The sequence below is a fragment of the Lacerta agilis genome, chromosome 1 (genome assembly GCF_009819535.1).
Source record: "Lacerta agilis isolate rLacAgi1 chromosome 1, rLacAgi1.pri, whole genome shotgun sequence".
Taxonomy (NCBI): Eukaryota; Metazoa; Chordata; class Lepidosauria; order Squamata; family Lacertidae; genus Lacerta; species Lacerta agilis.
The window spans coordinates 20885081-20909419 of record NC_046312.1 but is presented as its reverse complement, the minus strand read 5'-3'; the positions used below and the strand labels follow the sequence as shown (position 1 = coordinate 20909419).

The window sequence follows — 24339 nt, the reverse complement described above, 5'->3', positions numbered from 1 at the left end:
TTTTTCGCTCCATAGGGCGCACCTTGTTTTTAGAGGAGGAAACAAGTGAAAAAATATTTTTCTGGTTTTCCTCCTCTAAAAGGAAGGATCAGCTAAAAGTTTTGCAGCTTTTTTGCAAAGGGAAAAGCCCTGGTTTTTTTGAGGATCAACTAAAAGTTTTGCAGCTTTTTTGCAAAGGGAAAAACCCTGGTTTTTTTGAGGATCAACTAAAAGTTTGGCAGCTTTTTTTGCAAAGGGGGAAAAGCAAAGAGGAAAATCCTCATTTTTATGGGGTTCAACTCACATTTCTGCAGCTTCTGGGAGCCTTTTCTACAGGTAATCTAATCAGCCAGTCACATGTCACTGGGGAAACAAACAACCTCCCTCTGCAGCACATTCAACAATGGAGGCCTGGGCAAGAGGGCGGGGCTGAAAGGGAGCCGGGGACTCTTATCTCTCTCCCGATCTCTTGCTGATCAGCTGCTGAGCGGGGTCCTTTCAACACCCCCTTTTCTCTTTGTAAAATAAGAAGCATGATCCTCTTTTGGCTCCTGGGCAATTCAGCTCCAGGGACCACCATTCGCTCCATAAGACACACAGATATTTCCCCTTACTTTTTAAGAGGAAAAAAGTGTGTCTTATGGAGCAAAAAATACGGTAACATCATCACTTCTAGGTGACATCTACAACGCCCAGGCCTTTAGATGCTGCTAAGTCCTCTGTGCAGGATGCAAGCATGTGGATCTAGAGATGCACCTCTTGTGAGTCAGTTCCCTGCTTGAAAGAGGAGGTCACTACTAGTAAGGAGCAAGCCACCTTCCTACTTAGATGTGGCTGGTAATACTGGGGTGCACAACGGAAAGCCTGTACTATACATGTATCAAGTCAGCTTAGAGAAAACACTCCTGAGAATACATTGGCTTCGGTTCTCCTACTCTAAAACTGTGGCTCTCGGTGGTGAACCGAAACAAGAGCCGTAATGTCAGATGAAAGAAAAAGCAAGTTACTGGATCTTGGCGACTCACCACATCGGAATCTTCCATCCAATTGACACTGTACCAGTCACCAAGGTAGGTTTGCCTCTTGTCATCGAAATAACACGCGTAAGACGATTCGCTAGGATTAGCAGCAGTCGTGGCGTAAACTGCAAGGCAAATGGAGGGGGCACTATTTACTTGCTTCCCCACAGCTGCCGTATGCGCTTGTCCGAGTGGCCTGATCTAAACCCAGCTGAAATTAAGAACTTTGGTTTTAAGCAGATTTTAGACACATTTGCTCCAATCCAGAGCTCTGCGCACATTCAAAAGCCTTCCCCTAAAAGCGACAAAGAATGAATGGGAAAGCTTTCACACATACAGCTCCACACATGGAACTATACAACCCTTCAGACGGATGCCAATTATGTGCCAGCTGGAAGGGTTGGCGAGCAAAGCAGCGACTGGGTAGAGGAAAAGTAAAAGCTCTCAATATATAAACTCCCATCCTCAAGGCCCCCATGTTGTTCGGCTACAACCTCCATAATCCCCACTGGAGTCTCATCTGAGCTCCCAAGGTTGGTGTAGATCGGTGTAGTGAACCTCCAGACCCCTCCAAGCTTCCCCAGATGGCAGAGCCATTGCAGTCAAGCCAAGCCTAACCTGTGCTACACCCAATGTGATGCATAGGAAGTCAGGTGTGGGGCAGGCAAGGACCTGACTCCGCTGAAAGGCTTCCCAGGCACCAGCAAAGCCCCGTGATCCACTGATCGTCAGCTGATCTCGTGAAGCCCCTTGCAAAGCACTCCAGAAGACCTCACAACTGCAAGACCAAAAGATCAGCAGAGCACCTTGAAAAGGTGCTTTGCAGGCTGTTCAGTTAAATGTATGGTCTTCAGGATTTCAAACCCTGCAGGCAAAAAAGGGGTCACCTGACATGACTGTGATGTCAGACAATTTTTGAGTACAATCAGATGACTGGTCTCAGACCAGAACGCTGACTGTTCACTTACCATTGATATCATGAGGTAGATTTTTCATCATTGATCCAGATTCACATGCTTCAATGTAAAACACCATCTGCAATTAATGTTAAGAAATAGTGAGACACACTTCTAGATGTTTGGGTAAAGACCTGGTGCCTGCTTTTTCTCCCAAGTATCCTTTCCCTTACCCATAAGCTCATTGCACCACGCTCCATCTCCATCATATAGCGAAGATACTCTTTAATATTTGATCTATAGATTATTACTGCCCGCCATGCCTCTAGACTAGAGGGGGAGGGAAACTGGCTTATTGTGATGTGCAAACCATACCAAGGTAATTAAATCTCAACTACTATCTGAAACCAAGCCAGCTTCATCAAATACAGCTTGTTTCAACAGCTAACCATAGTTAGTTGAATGCAACACTAAGCAGTAGTTAATCTAACTCAGAAGCTTCCAATCTCCTAGCAAGCACTCACTAACCTTATCCACACAACGCTATTCAGAAATTAACATCACATGTTAGCATCTTACAGCCCTACCTGTAAGACTTGCAGAAACCATCTTTCACTGAATTGTCCCTAAGTTCAACCCTGGGTTTTTCTAGCATCCTTTGTTGCCTTTTTGAATAGCTATGCTCATAATAGGTATAAAAAGGCACCACATTTACCAGAATTTGTTGGACTTTATACATGTTTCATATTAATAATAATAATAATAATAATAATAATAATAATAATAATAATATTTTTATACCCCGCCCTTCCCCGCCAAACCGGGCTCAGGGCGGCTAACACCCAATAAAATCACAACAAAAACATAAAACAATTAATTAAAATACAGATTAAAATACAATTTAAAATTTAATTTAGACTGCAGCCTCATTTTTAAGTAACCCACCAATCACACCAAAAGAATGAAACATCAGGGTTAAACTGAAACCAACCCAAAGGCCAGGTGGAACAGCTCCGTCTTGCAGGCCCTGCGGAAAGATGCCAAATCCCACAGGGCCCTGGTCTCTTGTGACAGACTGTTCCACCAAGTCGGGGCCAGTACTGAGAAGGCCCTGGCCCTAGTTGAAGCCAACCTAGCATCCTTGTGGCCCGGGACCTCCAAAAAGTTATTTGAGGACCTTAAGGTCCTACCCGGGACATACCAGGAGAGGTGGTCCCTTAGGTATGAGGGTCCTAAGCCACATAGGGCTTTAAAGGTCAAAACCAGCACCTTAAACCTGACCCTGTACTCCACCGGGAGCCAGTGCAGCTGGTAGAGCACTGGATGAATGTGGTCCCGCGGCAACGACCCCGTGAGAAGCCTTGCCGCGGCATTCTGCACCCGCTGGAGTTTCTGGGTCAGCTTCAGGGGCAGCCCCACGTAGAGCGAGTTACAATAATCAAGTCTGGAGGTGACCGTCGCATGGATCACTGTGGCCAGATCAGGGCGAGATAGGTAGGGGGCCAACTGCCTAATACGGCCGAGATGGAAAAATGCCACTTTTGCTCATATTCACCCAGAAGACGCACCTACCAAGTTCAACAGAACTTACTGTATATTCTGGCGTATAAGACTACTTTTTAATCCAGGAAAATCTTCTCAAAAGTCGGGGGTCGTCTTATACGCTGGGTGGAGAATCTGCAGTTGAGTATATCTCAAACTCTATATTTTAACTGGGAAAGTTGGGGGTCGTCTTATACGCCCAGTCGTCTTATACGCCAGAAAATACGGTACTTCCAGTTAATCAAGCAGAAATAAAATAACACTGCCTTAAAAAACACAAATTTATTTTCACATTACCCCCCCCCCCCAGAGCAGAATGCATAGAAACCGGCTGAACATTATACACAGACTAAATACTCTGAAAGTAGGATGTGCCACAAAATGTGGGGTGGGGTTGTACCATTCCATCCCAGGTCAGGGTCTCCCGGCTGACCTACCCAGTCTCACAACTGGGTGGAAGGAGGAATGGAATTAAGTAGTGGGAAGAGGGAAAGATACATGAAAATCAAAGCCTGTAGAAAGAACTATTTCTTTCTCTGGGGAGGCCACTTCGTGGTTCACATAGGTTATTTCCTTTAGGGTGTTTTCCCACCTTAAAGTGTTTTTGAGAATCTGCAAACTTTGGGGTTAACTCATGTTGACTGATACTTCTCTTTCCAGCTCTGTAAGTTCAGAAAATTTGAACTGGGAGAGAGAAAGAAAAGACTTCCCATTCCACTTTCAGAACTGTATTACTCCAGGCATGCCAAGGCAAGATTCTCTCAATATGCAAGAAAAAGGTGATGATAAAGTCCAATAGGTTAAAAAAGAGGGGGGGGGAGCTTAATCACACCATCTTTCCACATACTTCTGTGTTATTGAGTTTTGGACTCTACTACAACATCCTTTCCAGTAACAATTAGCATTTAGAGCGGAAGAGTTCACAAAGCTGAGTCGTATGCAATTATAATGGCTGTTACTCTTTTAAAAAAAAAGGTGGAAAATAGTCATTTTACCTTCTGGTATTTTTTGTGATTGTACATATATGAAATGGTCTTGTTCAATTCTTCTACATGGAGCTGCAAAACAAGAAGGTACCTGATCATATCCCACTGCTGCCCAGTAAAGTAATAAGAAACATCTAGCATACAATCAGGCATCTGAGGCACTCCAGGTAAGTTATCAGCAATCTTTGCAATAACCTTGCAATGTGGGCATGCATTGTCACAATTCTCACTTTAACTGATGGAGGCAAGGAAGGCCAAGAATACAGCCCCTGCTCTACTTAAAACACTCACTGGGTGTCCTGTCAATGCATTCTCATCGACTAAGCTACCTTTGATGGCTGTTATATTTTGCCAAAAGTCCCAACACAATCTGAAGTTGACAATCTCAGGCTAGAGAAGCATTAAGCCATGGCTTGTTCCAATTCTCTACTGTTTGTATGTGTGAATCCACCACAGCCAACTTTGCGATTGTAGAAACTGATTTGAAATCAGTTGGAACAAGAAACTGATTTGAAATTGAGTTATGAATCTCTGCTTGTGCTAGCCATGGCTTCTTGTCACATCCAAACCCACGCTAGCTTAATTCCCCCCCCCCACAGTGCCCCACTTCAGATTCTTTCCCAGATACAGTGGTGCTAAGAAACAGGACTTAGAAAACAAGAGCTGCATTAGGTGGAACAAGCCATGGTTACTTTGTTCATCTGCAAGACAGAGCTTTGATTAAAAATGTCTTAACCAAATCAACTGAAAATAAACCTTCAATAAGCTGTGGTTAAAAACGAACTATGGTTTAGCATTACAGTGGTACCTCTGGTTACATACTTAATTCGTTCCAGAGGTCCATTCTTAACCTGAAACTGTTCTTAACCTGAAGCACCACTTTAGCTAATGGGGCCTCCCGCTGCCACTGCGCCGCCAGAGCACAATTTCTGTTCTTATCCTGAAGCAAAGTTCTTAACCCAAAGTGTTATTTCTGGGTTAGCGGAGTATGTAACCTGAAGTGTATGTAACCTGAAGCGTATGTAACCCGAGGTACCACTGCATGTGTCAATGCAGCCAAATTGTAGCTTGAGAAAGCAATTAGTTTCTAGGCTTGCAAACTAAATCAGTGCTACGGAAGGCAGGAAAAAAAATTATTACGTACATCATCAGACGGAAAAGCCAGAAGTCCCGGGGCGCCATGATCAGTGAAAAATACAAATATGTGATCCCGAGGGCCACTGCAGAGAGGGATAGCCTTGTTAATTTCCAATCTTTTACTTAAATTCCAACTTGGTGTTAAAACTATATTGATGAGGAAACAACGACATTCCATTCTCACGTCTTTCTAATTACCTTCGTAGTACTTTTCCTGATCCTTTATTCTTCACTGCTTCAGCATCACCTCTGAGCACAGCAAGGAAGTTTGCTGGTGTAACATCCTGCAGGTTGGAAAGAGATTTGAAGCTGAAATGCAGCAGCAACAGCAACATTCCTTTTAAAATAAAAAAAATAAAAAGTTGACTTCTGTGTGTTGGCTCCATGGCTTTCAAAGAGTGCTCTGGGGAACCCTGCATATATATATATTTTTTTAAAAATGCTCACCAGCAACACACATCCACAGAATCTTGGAGCTTTAGACTGACACTCAGTTCATGTGGGGAGATGGAGAGGCCAAGCAGGGTTTGAATCATATATCCTGCACAACTGCACCCTTTAATACAGACAGTGTTTCCTCAGAGTCTCTGTGTACTGGCCCACTACTATGAGTGAGGGTTGCTTTGTAGGGCAGATTATCCCCAGTAGCTGCACTAGGATGAGGGAGTAACTGGTTGGACTGGAGTTTTAGGAAATTCAGTGAGTTAAAAAATCTTATAGGCTAGTGTCAGCAACAGGGTCTCCCAAGTCTTCAGAAACTGTCATCAAACACCATTAAGACTCCAATATCAATATCTGTCTATAAACCAACCATCTTAGCTTAAAGTTCATTCTGCCTCTACCACAGGTGTCCATCTTACCCCTAAACCTACTATACATGCTACTAGGACGTTTCAAAAGCATTCTGAGTAAATTGATGGCAGTGGGGAATTAAAGAAATACAGACAGCTAAACTTAATACAAGTGAGGTTGAGATAAGCGAGTATCCCCAACCGACTTGGAAAGACAATGGTGAATTATGAATTGATCTCCATGCCCATCAGCTGCAGAACAAAGAACCAATTGCCCGGAAGACTTCCAAGACTTCAGGCTGCAATCCAAGCCTCTGATCTGCCATGCAGGAGAGGGGTTTGGGTGCAGTCGATTTTGTGCTAGTGGACCGACAGTGTAATTACAATTAACTAGTCTTGCGTCACTTGAAACAAGTGGTTTACATTTAAATTAAGACGCGGGTGGCGCTGTGGGTGTTCTCGAAGCTACTAACATGAGACAGTGTTCTCGAAGCTACTAACATGAGTTTGGCCAAACTGCGAGAAGCAGTGAAGGATAGGCGTGCCTGGCGTGCTCTGGTCCATGGGGTCACGAAGAGTCGGACACGACTGAACGACTGAACAACAACAACATTTAAATTAAGGCAAAGTTGCTAGGATCTGGACAACAGCGTCAGAACTCAAGTGGCCCACTCTTCAAGTGAGTTAATAAAATCCTATTTCTTCAGGAAACTTTTGATATTCAAAGCTAGCAATGTTCCTAGGTTACCAAGCGAATAAATCTAGTTCCTACCTCTTTTACATAGTCCTTTGGTGTTCCTTTGTACACATCTGTACCATTGGGCCTGTTGATGATGATGCCTTTGGTTGGATTCCTGAAGTGAGGAAGTGGACAGGAAATGTTAAAAGTGGCAAAAAGTGAAGTCATTTCTTTTCAAAGTTAAAAAAAGAGAGAAAACCTCTACAACATGCAGTAACGGGCTATTCCTGTCCAGACAGGGACGCAGCTGGGTCCCCAGCTGAAGCTGATGGAAGGCATTCCTTGCCACCAAACTGTGCTTCACACAAACAATCCGGGATCAGGGACTTCCCTATTTCTGTGGAAAACAGGAGACTAAACACTTGAGAAGTGTAGCAGCTGGCCCCCTTCTAACCATGAGTGAAGCCTGCGATTCTGTGAGATGCTTTTGTTTGGTCTTGCGACAGAGACACTAGATTCATATACAGCAGGGGTAGGGAAACTGTAGCCTTGCAGATGTTGTCGAACTACAACTCTCACCAACTCCTTGGGCCTTCAGGCCATGCGTGCCGGGAGTTGTAGTTCTATTACAAAATACACTGAAATAAATATAATTAAGAACTCTGGCTGGAAGTTTCAACCAAAAAGATGCATTTACTCGTAAGTAAATACAACTATAGTATTAATCCTGTTAAGAATTACAGTCTTTTTGGTTGAAACTTCAGGCCAGAGTTCTTAATTATATTTATTTCAGGGAGTTGTAGTTCAGCAACAAATGAACCACACGCCACAGTCTCCCACTTCCGATACGCAGCAACAGCCCTGCACAAAAAGTTCACTTTTCTGCCAAAATTCTGATACTTACTGCTCATTGAAGGCAATGTCGTCATACATCATCACAACGATTTGTTCATCTGGAATGCCATTCCGGTGCACAATTTGATAAGCATGGCAGGCATCGGCCTGAAAAGACACAGGGCAGTTTTATTTACTGGATGATTTTTAAATGTGTTATAGGAAACAGAAAAGTTGTAGCACTTGTCACTGGCCTCCAGTGGAAGTCTTCTCTTTTCACGCAAAGAAATCTCCAGTTAAACCTGGGACAATCCACCGAAAAGCCCTTTTTCATTACAACGCCGATAGGCTTATAAACCAAACCAACCTGCCCCGCATTCAACTTGTGTGCAACCGCTTATATATGTGTGGCACCAGGAAATAAAAAAATTAAATGGCAGAAAGGCACGGAAAGGGCAAAAATGGGCCCAAAGAGTGGGGAAATGGCAAAAATGGAGAGAAAAGAGCAGGGGAAACGTTAGCAATCCCAGAAGCCTTTGCAACTGCAATCCCATGACGCAAGGCATCATCATCTTCCTTGGGTGCTGAGAAACTCAAGAAGCAGCAAGTGGTTTAGAGGGTGTTTGCGGGCTTTTTAAGATGGTGTTCCCTACTATACGTGATTTCACATATACGCGTAGTACCCAGGAATGTAACACTCACGTAAGTGGGGAGTCACCTGTAGTTAAAATGAGGCAACGGAAAAACAGAGGCAGATATTGGCATACTCAAGGGAACCACAAGATATGCAAAAATAGGGGGGAACCCTCAGAGGATCCCCCACCCCCATCATAATGTGGACAGAGATATTCTGTGACTACAGAATATGTCATGTTTGTTGTGGGGAAAACCTGGGGTGGAGAAGAGAGGGAATGGAATGGAGCAGGGTCAGCAACCTTTTCCAGCCGTGGGCCGGTCCACCATCTCTCAGACCATGTGTTGGGCCAGTCTATATTTGGGGGGGGGGGATGAACGAATTCCTATGCCCCACAAATGCATTTTAAATAAAAGCGCATATTCTACTCATGTAAAAACACGCTGATTCCTGGCTGGGTTGAGAAGGCAATTGGGCCGGATCCGGCCCCTGGGCCTTAGGTTGCCTACCCCCGGAATGGAGTATCTAGCTGGCTAGCACACTGAACAGGTGTATTGCATATTGCAACATTTTGTTACAAAGACCAACTTGCTCACAGGACTTTTGGAGGTGCTCACAAATGGAGAATCGCCAGGCCAGGTACCCTGCTAATTTCGAACCCTGGCTATAAGGCATGCATAATCTGACAGCACTGTCTGACTTCACCCCATGCCTCAGAAAGAAGCTCAAGAATCCCCCAACCTGGGCGACCACAGTATGGAGCATCGCTGCACGGGAGGGGGGGGGGAATAGTGCCCACTTTTGGTGACAACCAGTCCGCATGCTCATATTTTGTTGAACTGTTTGCTGGCTTGGGAGAGAAAAGGCAAGCAGCTATAAAATAAAAGCTGGTTAAGAGAAACTCAGCATGCCAACTTGATATTCTCACAAAAGACACTGCATTGCGGTAAATCCAAACAGGAATGGGGAGAAGGGAAAAAACTAGATCTTATGAACGATGATGCTTTTATACTGCTTGGACAAGAAGATATTGAACATAATAGATAAGCAATCTGTACAGAAAGGGTGGGAAATTGTGCCCCTTCCCCAAATGCTGCTGGACTGTATCTCCTATTGTCCTTAATAGGGCTGATGGGAGTTGTAGTCCAACCTCTGAAGCAAGGGCTGATGGGAGTTGTAGTCCAACCTCTGAAGCACACCAGGCCCCTCACCCCTGCTATGCAGAAACAAGTCTTGTGTCATGTAGGCTTGCATATATGCCAAGAGAACAACTCTCAAGACTTCAGCACGTTCTCACTGTCGGACGCCATCTAGTGCCTGCAAAGGCCTTTTTGTTTCATTGCCCCTTTCTCCATGACAGCCAAACAAAGATGTTTTAAGTTTCATAACACCACTAAGAAATCACTTTAAAAATACTTCAAGCGTTAAGTAAACATTGAAGCCTTTTGCAAAAACCCACCACACGGTTTACCAATAACCTGTTTAAACTAGCAGAGATTCCTCCATACACACACACACACCCGCCTAAGGCAAGACAGGACTGGATTCAGATTTAGCCACGGTTAGAGTAGACCTAAAGGGATTCAGGTGGCGCTGTGGTCTAAACCACAAAGCCTAGGGCTTGCTGATCAGAAAGTCGGCGGTTCGAATCCCCGCAACAGAGTGAGCTCCTGTTGCTAAGGCCCAGCTCCTGCCCACCTAGCAGTTTGAAAGAAAGTGCAAGTAGATAAATAGGTACCGATCCAGCGGGAAGGTAAATGGTGTTTCGGTGCGCTGCTCTGGTTTGCCAGAAGCAGCTTAGTCAGGCTGGCCACATGACCCGAAAGCTGTCTGCAGACAAATGCTGGCTCCCTTGGTCTATGGAGCGAGATGAGCATGCAACCTCAGAGTTGTCCGCGACTGGACCTAACAGTCAGGGGTCCCTCTACCTTTTAGAGTAGACCTACTGAAACCAATGGGACTTAACAAATTTAAGTCACGTTGATGTCAGGGGGTCTGATCTAACTACAAGTCTAATTCAATGGCCAAGGCACCCTTCCTTGCTGAACTTCAAGCACATGACAAAGATTCCCTTATTCCAGCAGACATTTTCCCAGTTTATTTTGTGTTCGGATCATTTTTTTTTTTGTTTTCTTATCTGCGTTGTTTATCTTTATGTAGGTTGTTAGAAATATGAACAATTTAGCAGTATATATCATATACAATATTTAACGGGGGAAATGTCTATTCAGAAGTAAGACCCACCGAGTTCAATGCTGTTTACTCCCAGGTAAGTGGATGTAGAATCCCAGCCTGAATTTCTACAAAAAGGAGCTGGGCCATGAAAGGCAACAGACCACAGTTGAGCTGAGGGTCAGTTTTATGATCTGTTTTTGCATCCTTTCCTACGAATGCTGCCATCCAAATCTGCAGCTTTCATCTTCTTAATGAAGACTTGCACACTTCTGCACTGGCTGTTATCCTAGCAGAGACTCCGATTACTTCCTAGTTTTATCACATGCCAAGACGTTGCCTGTTTTTAACTAAGAAATGCTTTTGGTGAAGGAAAAATAAAGAAGCACCTCTCAATAGGTGGTCTTCAGAACAAAATCAATGTAGCTTCAGCTAGCTTTATTTTTCTGATAAACATGGACCCCTCTGATAATCCGATGAAGCTTTGGACCCCTCTCCCCGGAAAAAACGTGCATAAACACATACTCACAAAATTTTACATACAATTCATTTTTATTGCATTGGGGGAGGGATTTTTATTTTTTGGCACCTGATTCACAGACTTCCTGAAGCTCAACCATAGACTCTGCCTAGGAGCATAGGGACCACAGGTTAAGAAACCCTACCCTGGGAAGTTCAAACCTAGAACAAATCAATTACTTAATTGTGCAAGAACCTACATCAGAGACACATGCTGCTATTATAATAAGTCTGTGACAAGCTTTCCTTACATGTCTGACGTTCAGTTCATAGTCCTTGCCTAAAGAACTTACGACTTCCTCCTCCTCCCACACAGTGTTGTTCAATCCTCTACCTCTAACCACAACTGCCTCTCCCTGACCTGCTTGCAATTAAGGTTAGAGAGCTGAGTAGGGATTGCACAAGCTTTCCCACGTAGCTCTGTTTGTGCCAGCCTACTTCTGCACTATACAGGTGAAACTTGAAAAATTATCGTGGAAAGGTTCATTTCTTTCAGTAATTCAACTTAAAAGGTGAAACTAATATATGAGATAGACTCACGACATGCAAAGTGAGATATGTCAAGCCTTTATTTGTTATAATTGTGATGATTCTGGCGTACAGCTGATGAGAACCGCAAATTAACAATCTCAACTTTGGGGTTTTCATCAGCTGAACGCCAAAATCATCACAATTATAACAAATAAAGGTTTGACATATCTCGCTTTGCATGTCATGAGTCCATCTCATATATTAAACTCCAGTAGCTAATGAAAGCAATTGCTTACATAAACGAACTTTTCCACGATATTCTAATTTTTCGAGTTTCACCTATAGATGGGGAGGGAAGAAGTGTGCTAGACCCAAATGTCTGTGCAAACCTTTCAGGCTTGTAGGATTACGATGGCACAGAGAACCACAGCAGCCTACCAGCACCACCACGGCTTCAATAGAAGGAGTCCCCAGAATGCTAGGGTAAGCTTTTCGGACTTCAATATTTAGCAGATTAATCAGCTAGTTTAACAAGCTGGCAAATAAACCGCCTGATGACATAATCCCAGTCACTTATACTCAGCTCATGTGATGAATGTCCACACTTGAGGATTGCACCATCATTATGTGCTGACTTGCAAGTGTAAATATGACCTTCTAGACAGAATCTTCAAAATCACCAGACCATTATTCCCCAGTAGACTCTAGTGATACTACTTCTGCCTCGAGATGGGGAACCTGCAGCTTCCCCCTTTCTTGCTGGAACTCCAACTCCCATCAGCCAGCCAACATGGCCAATAGTCTAGGATGATGGAGGTTGAAGTCAAACCATTTCTGGAGGGCCACAGGTTGCCCATCCCTGCCTTCGGCTCCAGCAGAGGTGGGGAACTGTATCTGCCCAATGGACTGGATCCCTGATCTCCCACACCCTTCTTGGGCCAGGTGTCACAGATGGGCAGAGCCGCCCACCTGTCAACCACCCAATTTCACAGTGACATCAGGTGACCCATTTTTGCTTGCATACACAATTAGCTGATTGTGCTAGCAAAGTCTGGTGCTAGCAGGACTTTCTAGGTGCCGCCAATCAGAAGCGCCTGCAAGCCCACTATGGCCCTGGTACATCTTTACCCACCTCACATCTGACATCATCTATGACATCATGTGTAAGGGAAGTGGGTGTGGCTTGGCCAAAATGACCTGGTGGTCCAAATGCGAAAGCCGGCAGGCCAGAGGTTCACCACCTGTGTGCTATGTAAGAGAATCCAACTGGTGTTCATGCATGCAAGAGCCAGGAGAGAGAACCCAACTCTGTTCAATGCAACAACTCCCTTAACCCAGCCAACGCTTACCTGGTGTCTGTAGTTAAACCAGGAATTGGAACCAGCGACAATGACAACCCAATGCTTGCCTCCATCCTCGGGGTCCTCCAGGGGAAAGGTGCTGATTCCTAGGACAAAGCTGAGCAGTACTGCTAACTTCAAAGCCATGCTCTTTCTTCCTTCTTCACGAAGTACAGGAACTATGGGACACAAATAAAATGTCAGACTGGGGGAGGAGTGAGAGAGAAGAACCACAATCTGCCAATGTCCTTTAAATTTTATTGTGCAGAGCCAGTTTTAAGGGACTGTAGTTCAAAGTCTAGAGGAAGTGGGATACTGGATGTTCTTTCTGGTGTAGGTAAAAACAGAGGCAGTTTGAGTTGTTACTGGGGCTAGTATGGTCAGGTAACCCCCACCCAAGAATTTTCAAGTAAACATGCGCTGGATTGTAAAACCATTCTTGCCAGCAGTTAAAAACCAGCACAGGAGACAAACTTCCTAGAATTTGCTGCAATTGCATTTCTTTAACCAAGGCGCCATCCTGATGGAGGAAATGGATGGCTCTGTCTGCCTCAGAATTAAGAAAAAGCAGAAGAGAAATGGCACTGCAGATCTTTTAGCAACCAACACAAGAACACTGGTACTGATCATAGCTCTGTGCCTGCCAACACATCCCTCAAGATGAAGTCTAGCAGAGGAAACAGATCTGCAACTTCCCTTTTTAAGGCGGGGGAAACGAGGACACACAAATCCAAGATATGGCAGGGAATCTGAACAAGACTTGGTTCTCACATATTGTTCACCACATTGTGGCAAATAAAGTGGTGGTGCTGCCAATCTAGGAAGGTAGTTCACTAAGGATCACGTGTCACAAGATTAGGGCGACATTCATCTAAGTTCTCCTCAAAGTAAGCCCATAATGAAATGAAATTCGGCACCATTTGCAATATGAATTTAAAGCGGTATCATACTACTTTTAAACCGTCAGGGCTTACCCTCAAAGAATCCTGGGAAGTGTAGTTTGTTAGGAGTGCTGAGAGATGTTAGGCAAACCCCTATTTCCTTCACAGAGCTACAGTCCCAGAGTGGTTTAACAGTCAATCCCTCTTCCCAGGGAAGTCTGGGAATTGCAGCTCTGCAAGGGAAACGGGGGCCTCGTGACAATTCTCAGTATCCTTAACTGCAGTTTCCAAGATGCTTTGGGGAAAATTATGACTGTTCAAAGTGAATGTACAGTGCATTAAATGTACAATACAGATGGGGGTCTTAATCATCCTTATTGATTTCTAAATAGGACTAGCATTAGATACCACCATTAGTGATTGCAGCAAGATAATGATATCAAGTAGATGCTTCATGGTGGCACTGTGGGGCAGGGGGGGTACTTTTATGTGATGGCCCCCAAATTGTAGTGCTCCCTCTCCATGGTGGTATGTATGCTTGGCTGCTGCAAGCTTTTAAAGTAGTTTTTTATTTTAAAAAATCATTTATTTCAGTCTGTCTTCTTCTAAATAAGGCTTACAGTGTTAGAGAGCTATTTTAAAGATGGATAGCTTTTCTATTCTTTCAGGATACTTTGTCACTCTTATTTCCTGTAACTGGCCTATGTTTCTGAAGTAGCTGATTCCGCAAAGTTTTTCCTGTATTTTTTAAAGGCGTGCAAGCTGACTTGTTTGAGTTACATCCCAAAATATGCCCTATAAATGATTTTAGAAATAAATATAACGCTCTGGGGCGGGTCAGCAAACTTTTTCAGCCGTGGGCCGGTCCACCATCTCTCAGACCATGTGGTGGGCTGGACTATATTTTGAAGAGAAAAAAATGAACGAATTCCTATGCCCCACAAATAACCCAGAGATGCATTTTAAATAAAAGTACACATTCTACTCATGTAAAAACACCAGGCAGGCCCCACAAATAACCCAGAGATGCATTTTAAATAAAAGGACACATACTACTCATGTAAAAACACGCTGATTCCCAAACTGTCTGCGGGCCGGATTTAGAAGGCAATTGGGCCGCATCCGGCCCACGGGCCTTAGGTTGCCTACCCCTGCTCTGGGAGCATGAGCTCCATCAGGAACAGAAGATTCAAGCATGTAGGTTCACGATCCCCATGTAGGTCTAGATGCCATCATCCAGTTTTCCCGATTCTGGGCTGCAAGGCCTCCCCCAGCAGGCTCACCCCTGTTCTAAATGAAATGGCCTGTGAATCTATGTGCACCCTCTTCTTCACACTCTCCCTGTGCTGCTGGTTCTGTCATCAAGTGCCAGTATTTCTTTAAAATCTTTTAGGTAACCAATGCCATCGTTGATTTCCCTAACAAGGAAACCCTTAATTGTTGCAAGGGAATCTGTGTGATGCTCATGTCTGTTAGCTGCTATCCAGTCCTCCTGTGTGAGTGTATCTAGCCACCCCCATCCTAGAAACAGAATGTGCCCTTGAACGCATCAAGACACCCACTCACATTTTCTTCACATTGAACGGGAAGATCAATCGCAGTAGGCAAGCTGTCTTCCATGAAGGTTAGTCTGGTGCAACCGAATGTGGAACCCCCGGGGTAAGAACACCACATTGCCCAGTTTCTCTTGGACTGACTTTATCCCTCGTTGGAATAAGTGACAGTGGACAACATAATTATCACAATTTAGTTAAATACACACACACACACACACACACACACACACACTCTGTTATGGAAGTAGGGCAGCTCCAAACTAGAGGAGGAAGGGTGTGTCTTCCCAAAGATGCAACTGTACTTGCGCTCACTGAGAGAGCGACTCACTGGGACTTGCATCTGAATAAAACCTGTGTAGGATTGCAATGCAAATTACCGCTTGGCCACAACAGCCGGGCGGGGCGCTTCCAATCGTGTGCAACAATGCTGCTCTGTGAAGTGGGCAAAGACACTGATCTGTGATGAGCATGGAAGGAGAAGAGCACAGGTCTCTAGGATGATGTGCAGCCTGGCAGGAAACTCTTAGCTCCTTAGTGAGCACATTCACGTAGCCCAATGGACAAGGTGGCTGCCCAGAGGCCTAGTGCAGGGGTCAGCAAACTTTCAGCAGGGGGCCGGTCCACTGTCCCTCAAACCTTGTGGGGGGCCAAACAATATGGTTTTTTGGGGGGGAGATGAATGAATTCCTATGCCCCACAAATAACCCAGAGATGTATTTTAAATAAAAGGACACATTCTACTCATGTAAAAACACGCTGATTCCCAGACTATCTGCAGGCCGGATTTAGGCGGAGATTGGGCCAGATCTGGCCCCCGAGCCTTAGTTTGCCTACCCATGGCCTAGTGGGACATAGGATTCATTGCCCACCACCACAGTGTGCAGCTAGGATAAGAGTATAACCAGGCACCGCCTAGTTAGCATTGCTTCCTCCTTCCCTTTGTGAGCAGTTGATGGTACAAAGGGCAAGATGGTCTTTTCTGGTGTGTAAAGAGACCTAGGAGTGCCTGGGACTCAATGGTGTTTCATTCTGATGAAGACAAAAGACGACGGTGGGCAGACAAACTCACCAGGCACATACACCTTGTTATGCTACAAGGAAGCCTGCCCTGAAGTTTACTTCAATTCCGTATAGTCATTCATTCATTTATATTTAGATAGACCATTAATAGAACTTTTGGCAAAGGTTTCTCTTTTTAATATTTAAGGACATTTAGAGAGTCTATCTGGAGCCAATTAGATCCAACAGATAAATGGCATCAGTTCCATTACTTCACAATAATAGTTTAATAGTGGCTGGGAAAACCCAGCCAGATGGGCCGAGTATAAATAATACATTTATTATTGTTATTATAAATTATTATAATACTTAAACATTTATATAGTGCCTTAAAGCACTCCACGTGTAGTTTCTAGTTATAATTCTTACAACAACCCTGTGGAGTAAAACCAGTGTTGTGCCCCATTTCCTGGATGGAGGACAGAGAGAGCCGCTTCCTTAAGGCCACCTATTGTGTTCATAGTTTATAGTTTATAGTCCATAGTTTAGGTCCCATCTGCACTACAGATTTAAGAATCATAGAATTGAAGAGTTGAAGGGAGACCAAGGGTCATCTAGTCCAACCCCCTGCAATGCAGGAATCTCAACGAAAGCACCCAAGACAGATGGCCATCCAAGCTCTGCTTAAAAACCTCCAAGGAAGGAGAGTCCACAACCTCCAGAGGCAGACTGTTCATCTGCTGAACAGCTCCTCCTGTCAGAAAGTACTTCCTGGTGTTCGCCAGAATCTCCTTTCTTGTAACCTGAATCCACTGGTTTGAGTCCTACCCTCCAGAGCAGGAGAAAACAAGCTTGCTCCATCTTCCATGTGACAGCCCTTGAGATATTTGAAGGTGGCTATCGTATCTCCTCTTATCCAGGCTAAACAAACCCAACTCTTTCAAATGTGTTCTTCATTAGCCTCGGTTTCCAGACCCCTTGATCATCTTGCCTGCCCACTTCTGCACAAGTTTGAGCTGCAGTATGATACCACTTTAAACGTTAATCGCTTCCCCCAGAGAATCCTGGGAACTGTAGCTTGTAAAGGGTGCTGAGAGCTGTTAGGCAACCCCCTATCCCCCTCACAACTCTCAGCACCCTTAAACTATCATTCCCCGGATTCTTTGGTGGAAGCCATGAGAGTTTGAAGTAGTATGATACTACATAAAATGTGCAGCACATATGAGACCATTACCAAACAACAGTTCTCCCAATAACTTGCTACTGCTCATAATATGAAAGTACAGATACTAGGACGTGTTAAACTCTGTGTGGGGGGCATGGGCGTAGCCAGAATTTATGTTAGGAGGGGCAGGGTTTTGTTAGGGGGGCAGAACCTTAGGTTTTTATTGATTTAGGGGCAGCAACAGCCCCCTGCCCCCCCCAGCTACACCCATGGGGGTGGGGGGAGAAGCCACACAGCACAGCTAGCTCTGTTAAGAAGTGTTATCTTGTCTAAGCTGGTTGGCCTGGATACACAACTAATGCTTATAATAAATTGCCTCAGCCAAGTCACGTTATGCCTGAATCATCAAAAAAAGAATCACAACAGGAAGAATAGGTCAATTTGGCTAAAGTTTACATAAGATCTTCTGCCTCCTCTTAAAGGATTACACACTCTGAACACAGAAAGAAAGGTGACAAGAAATCCAAGGACATTAACCACATGAAGTTGTCCCCCACCTCATTGGAATAAAAAGTAGAGGTAGACTTCCTGAAGTGTTCCTATGCTCCCACTTCTCTTGGGAGGGAGCAGAAACAACTGAATGACAGTCATACCCCTATGCCCTCTTTATTTTCCATTCTTGGCCTCTACTGGGCTATGAAGACTGGGAAGTGCCATGTTCACAGCTGCCAAACCACCAAGAGGAGAAGATGGCAACCGGGAGTTTGTGGCTTCACCACCAAAGCCAGCCAAAAATTGTGGACTCCCCTATTTTTTAAAAAAATGTCTTTTGCAGTGAGGTTTTGGAGAGATCCTGTTTAAGAAAATCAGCGGCAAAAAGAGCTGAGCACTTCTTTGGACCTTGGTCCTTGTTTTCAGCCAGCATATAGGAATGTGCACAACTGCTAGAAGCAGTGAACACACTATCAAGTAGTTAATCATTTTCCTTCCGTCTACAAATCTTTTGCACCTGGGTCATTTCAGCCAAGGAGATCAATACAAGGCTGTAGTGCAGCCTTTGCCAACCTATGCCCTTCAGATATGGGACGACAACTTCCATGAGCCCCAGGCACTATGGTGGTAGTCCAAAATATCTGGGGTTATTTTGGCAAAGGCTGCTGTTTGCATTTTGAGTTGTTCTGGTGAGGGGAAAACTTCCTGCAGAGCCATTTCCTCCCTCCCCCCTCCCCAAGCCTTGTAACACAATATGAAGAGGTCAGCACTATTTAGCAGTCTGAAAGTTAAGTTCTAACACAGGGACAACCAACCTAATGCACTCAAGGTTTTGTTGGACAACAATGCCTATCATTCCTGATCAATTGCCACACAGGCTGGAGGTTGTCTACTCTCACATCTGGAGGTTGTCTACCCTCACCCTAACGTTTGCTCAGCCTAAATCTCCCTTTTTGCAGCAGTGGGAAGTAATTTTCTGCAGGGCTGGGGAATGTGTGAGAATTAAGAAAGCACATTTTTTCTTCTTCTCATCTTATCAGTGTGTGTGTGTGAGTGAGAGAGAGAGAGAGAGAGAGAGAGAGAGAGGACTCCATTTTTCACTTTCGTCTCTACCTAATTATACCCTACCCATGACTAAATGTTACTGGTATTTTGTTTTCTCCTTTCTGTGCAACATGGTGCTGACCCAGTTCTTAGACCGGGACAACTTATCTGATAGCAATGAGGTCAGATTTGAAATGAAGACTGAACTAATCATCCTGTATTGTGGGCACAACTGGCGATAGCAGCAACATTATCAGATCCCAGACTTGATCAGAGAACAATAGCAAAACCAAGCACCCAGCAAATTTTAAATAGAAACCACCAAAAGCCAATCGCCTTTGGTTTGAATTCCATTGTCTTTCCTAGATAAAGTACGACGGAATTTCAAACAAATATATGGATTGTTAAACATTGCCAAAAATAAATTTCACTAAAGTTTACCCTTTCCCCCCTTTTCTTTTTCATATATCTTTTTTTAATCACGCACACCAGGATCAGTTGGTTCTGACGAAGCCTCCTGATAAATATTTTATTAAGATAGTATAGGCCATTTTTATTTATTTCACATATGTAGTAACCCAGACAGTTTCCCATGCAAGGTGTTAAACCGTTAATAGAATATACAAGTTACAAGAAAGGATATTCCGACTAAACATTCGACAAAACTTTCAGACAGTAAGAGCTGTTCCACAGTGGAACAGACTCCCACGAGAGGTGGTGGATTCTCCTTCCTTGGAGGTTTTTAAGCAGAGATTGGATGGCCATCTGTCATGGATATTTTAGCTGAGATCCCTGCATTGCAGGAGGTTGGACTAGATGACCCGTTCATCCCTTCCAACTCTAAGATTGTACGATAACATACCACAATGTAACAATATTTGGAATCAACATTTTAAAAAAACCCCACAAAATGAATTTTGAAGTACAGTGGTACCTCTAGTTGCGGACTTAATCCTTTTCAGGGTGCTGTTCACACCCCGAAAAGTCCGCAACTAGAGCGCCTCTTCTGAGCATGTGCGCAGCGCGATCGAGCGCTTCTGCGTATGCGTGAAGTGCGCAGAACACTTATGCGTGTGCAGCGAAACCCGGAAGTAAACACTTCTGGGTTTGCCACGTTCTTAACTTGAAAAAACGCAACCTAAAGCGGCTGTAACCCGAGCTATGACTGTATTTCTTAAAAGAATATTTAAGTAGGCTTCCTTCATTCTAAACATTACAGTAGTGTTTTCTGCACTGCCTCTGGAGAAGCCTCTGTGGGTGTCATGGAAGGATTGTATTCTTCAGGCACACACTCTGCCCACACAAGGGGCTGGCTAGGCCTGTTGAACCATGGGTTCACCCTACAACAAACACCCGGCACTCCCTTTTGATCATAACAACCAAACAGCCCAGCCACATCAGACCAAATGCGAATCTAGTCCAACACCCCGTTTCCCACAGTAGCCAGAGTCAGGTGCTTGTCTGCGAAGCCACAGACTTCACAGGGAAAGGTTTGCATTAGATAACAAGCTGTGTTTTGGGGGGGGGGGCAATTTGTCTTGTCACCGCTCATCTCAACCAAGCTTCCCTTTCATACAGCTTCAGATACTTTCATACAGATACTAGAAAAGGATACCACTTCACTCATGTTGAAACTCCTGAATGGCAGGACAAAATAATGCTTCTTACACCACTACATGCTACACCCTTGGTTAAGCGATTTACAAGAGGAGCCAGTTCAGCCAAGTAATTGACAAATGTTGTCACAAACATACAGCCTTCCAAAGCCAGCCTTATGTTTCAGGGTGTGCCCCTAATAACCTCACAACTCAGTTTCACGCACACCTCCGAGGAGCAGTGATGGCGGAGGGAGACTCAGAGGCAGTGTCCATATTAAGTTCTGCATGTGACAGGATGATTTGTTCCATCTTTATTTAAAAGAAAGATGGGGAACCTGTGATCCTCCAAATGTTACTGGATTTCCAGCATGGCTGGAGGATTACATTAAGTAATATGTTTGACTGTTGAATGTGTAAGTGTATGTCTAGAGCCGTGGTTCCCAATGTGGGGCACATGCCCCACATGAGGACAATTTAATTTTTAAGGGGGGGGGGGGCAATTTGGAAGCTTGTATAGAGCAAGTTAATGACTTTTCTCCATGCGAATAGGATTTCACTTTTTGAATAATAAGAATTATATGTCATGGGGGGGTCAGGATTTTAGAGATGCTTAGGTGGGGCATGGCCAAAAAAAGGTTGGGAACCACTGGTTTAGAGACAATGGATAGAACAAACACTGTTAGCTGTACTGCTGGATAAGTGTTTAACGGTTATTGTACAGTATTTGCATTTGTTTAAAAGCCAATACAATTTTGGGGTTTTTTTGAAGCGTGGAGAACGGTACTGCTCAACAACAAACCAAAATTGCCTCACCAAACTGGAATAAAGTCCATCTAGTCTCCCTCAATGAGTAGCCAAACCCTGCTGGGAAATTCCCCAGCAGGGACCAGGCACGGTGTTAATAACTATTTCGGTTGTTTGTCTTCAGCATCCAATAATATGTCTGCACAAAGGGGAGATACCAAGAAGAAGAAGAGTTTGGATTTGATATCCCGCTTTATCACTACCCGAAGGAGTCTCAATTTTCCTTAATTTGGAGTCCCCTAAAATAGGGGTCTTATACATGGGAAAATATGGTATACAAGTTCTTCACTGCCTATTACTGGTTCCTGTTTACAAATAACTTTCAAAAGCAAGCCTGCGGCTAAATACTTACACTTGTGGGATTTTAAATTTATCTCTGTAAACTCTCTTGTCACCTATTGCAAAAGGTATGGAGCTGAATACCAAACCAACTCCTCTCCCACTCAGGACTCAACATGACTAGGGTTACAATACCAGAGAAATGTGACTGAGTTCCAGGAAAAGGTATTACCTAAAGTCCTCCCACATCTTAAAATGCAAATAGCATGGCTGGTTGGGAAAGATATACAACCCACTGCCTCACCCCAAAGCAAACAGAGGGGTGTAATCAAAGTTTCTCTATGGTGGTATTCCACTAAGTTTCACTAAGGAGCTCACCAAATGAAATTACAGTAATGGACCTAACTGCTGGAGGAGACTCTTGAGAGTCCCATGGACTGCAAAAAGATCAAACTTATCCATCCTTAAAGAAATCAGCCCTGAGTGCTCACTGGAAGGGCAGATCCTGAAGTTGAGGCTCCAGTACTTTGGCCACCTCATGAGAAGAGAAGACTCCCTGGAAAAGACCCTGATGTTGGGAAAGATGGAGGGCACAAGGAGAAGGGGATGACAGAGGATGAGATGGTTGGACAGTGTTCTCATAGCTACTAACATGAGTTTGGCCAAACTGCGGGAGGCAGTGGAGGATAGGGGTGCCTCGCGTGCTCTGGTCCATGGGGTCACGAAGAGTCGGACACGACTGAACAACAAACTTAGAATCATAGAATTGTAGAATTGGAAGGAACCTTGAGGGTCATCTAGTCCAGCATTACAGGAAGATGCAGGTGGCTTCTATGGGGAACTGAACCCATGACCTTGGAGTTATCAAGCACCACACTAGCCAATAGGGAGTTAACTAATTTCAGTGGGGCTTCTCTGAGCAAAACATTATCAAAAACTTGTTGCTCAGTTGGACTTATGAGTACAAAACTGTAATGCAAGTGATTTGGGGGGGGGGGAGTATATGCATAAGAGCTCAATCCACGAAAACAAATGGGTTCCAGAGCGCCTGAGTAGGATCAGGTTGTACATACATACAGAAATTCAATATAACCCCAACAACCTGGGGATGATGCATAGATTTGGGGGGAGGCGCTTTGGGGGTGTGTGCACGTGACCCACATTGGTAGAAACTACTGCTGTGCATGTTGTCATTGTTATTATTGATTAAATTTGTGCTCCGCCCTTTTATCCGTAGATCTCAGGGCGTCGCACAACACTAAAACCACAAGGCTGTTGCAGCCACCGCAGAAGGCGAAGCGGCTGGCCGGCTTCCGGCAAGGCAAAGCGGCGCCCCTTGAGGTCTCGCTGGCTCGCACCCTCCACTCCGCGGCAAGTGCGGTGCAGTCCCACTGCCCGCCCTCGCCCCCACAACTGGCAACCCAAATTTAAGAGGAGGGGGACGCACAACGCTTCTATACAATGCTACATATACAGGCGCGCACCGTTAAGACTTAGGCCCCGGCCCCGGCCCCGACTCTTACCAAAAAGCTGGAAGGAGAGGGAGAGTCGTCGTCGCTGCTGCTGCCACCCGCTTTCTCGCGCTCACCCCACGCGCTCTTGCAAACACAGGAAACCGAAGCCCGGCGGTGGCGGAGACGGCGGCAGCGGCTGAGATTCGTGCGGCCGCGGGAGACACTTATAGGAGAGGAGCGCAGGGGCGGGGCAAGAGCATGACGGGCAGGCCTCGAGACCACTGGCTGGTCGGCGAGGGGGTCGGCCCACATCGGACGGGATGGCGATCCCTATGGAACGGGCGGTGCATGTCGGGAATGGGTGGCCTCCGTCGCCGAGCGCCTCTGGGGGCGTGGCTCCCGCTAAGGGGAAAAGCCTCGCTCACAACGTAAGGCAGTCGGCCGTCCCTGCGAGGTAGGCCGCTCCGGGTTCAGCGCGGTTTAGTGCCTCGTGGGCGTGAGGATAAAAAGGCCTTGAACTTATTGGCGGAAGGGTGGGCTATAGCTATTACTGTTATTATTATTACTACTTGCAGTAATAATGATATTACAGCCTAATAATAATAATTTACATCTTATGCCCTTTTAAAATGCGTTTTTTGTGGGGGCGGCCCTATTGGGCTGTTTTTGTTTTTATTATGTATTTTGTGGTTTTATATCTTGATTTTATTCTGTGACCCCTGGGTATAGGGCGGTATATAAACTCAATAAATGATGATGATGGTGTCTGAAATCAGTTTATGAGTACCTCGACTTCACATCTCGCTCACAGCACGATCCCTGTGTATGTTTTAATACATTGAGTTCCATGGGAAAGGGGGGGGGCTTTTATTTTCACAACAGCCCTGTGAAGTAGTTTAGCTTGAGAGGAGGTGACTGGGCTTCATGGCTGAGGTGAGGATTTGAACTCGGGTCTCCCAGGTTCTCCTCAAACATTTTAATCACCAGTCAGGAGTTGGCACAGCCAGCGTCCTATCATTAGACAAGAGTGTGGAGGCTGTTCTCAGGCAACTGGTTTTTTTAGGGAGG

General features: G+C 44.8%; 1 protein-coding gene across 1 annotated transcript in view; it reads right to left on the bottom strand.

Moving 5' to 3' along the window:
• LGMN (legumain) overlaps positions 1 to 23444 on the bottom strand; it is a 32472-nt gene extending 9028 nt beyond the window's left edge. The window contains exons 1-9 of the mRNA XM_033140805.1: positions 23343 to 23444; positions 13009 to 13179; positions 7934 to 8031; positions 7123 to 7204; positions 5758 to 5843; positions 5567 to 5642; positions 4432 to 4494; positions 1967 to 2033; positions 1005 to 1123 (exon numbers count right to left, since the gene is read on the bottom strand). Of these exons, the coding sequence (XP_032996696.1) occupies positions 1005 to 1123; positions 1967 to 2033; positions 4432 to 4494; positions 5567 to 5642; positions 5758 to 5843; positions 7123 to 7204; positions 7934 to 8031; positions 13009 to 13146 (729 nt within the window). The 5' untranslated portion in view covers positions 13147 to 13179; positions 23343 to 23444. The remainder of the gene's footprint in view (positions 1 to 1004; positions 1124 to 1966; positions 2034 to 4431; positions 4495 to 5566; positions 5643 to 5757; positions 5844 to 7122; positions 7205 to 7933; positions 8032 to 13008; positions 13180 to 23342) is intronic.
• Positions 23445 to 24339: the final 895 nt, after the last annotated feature.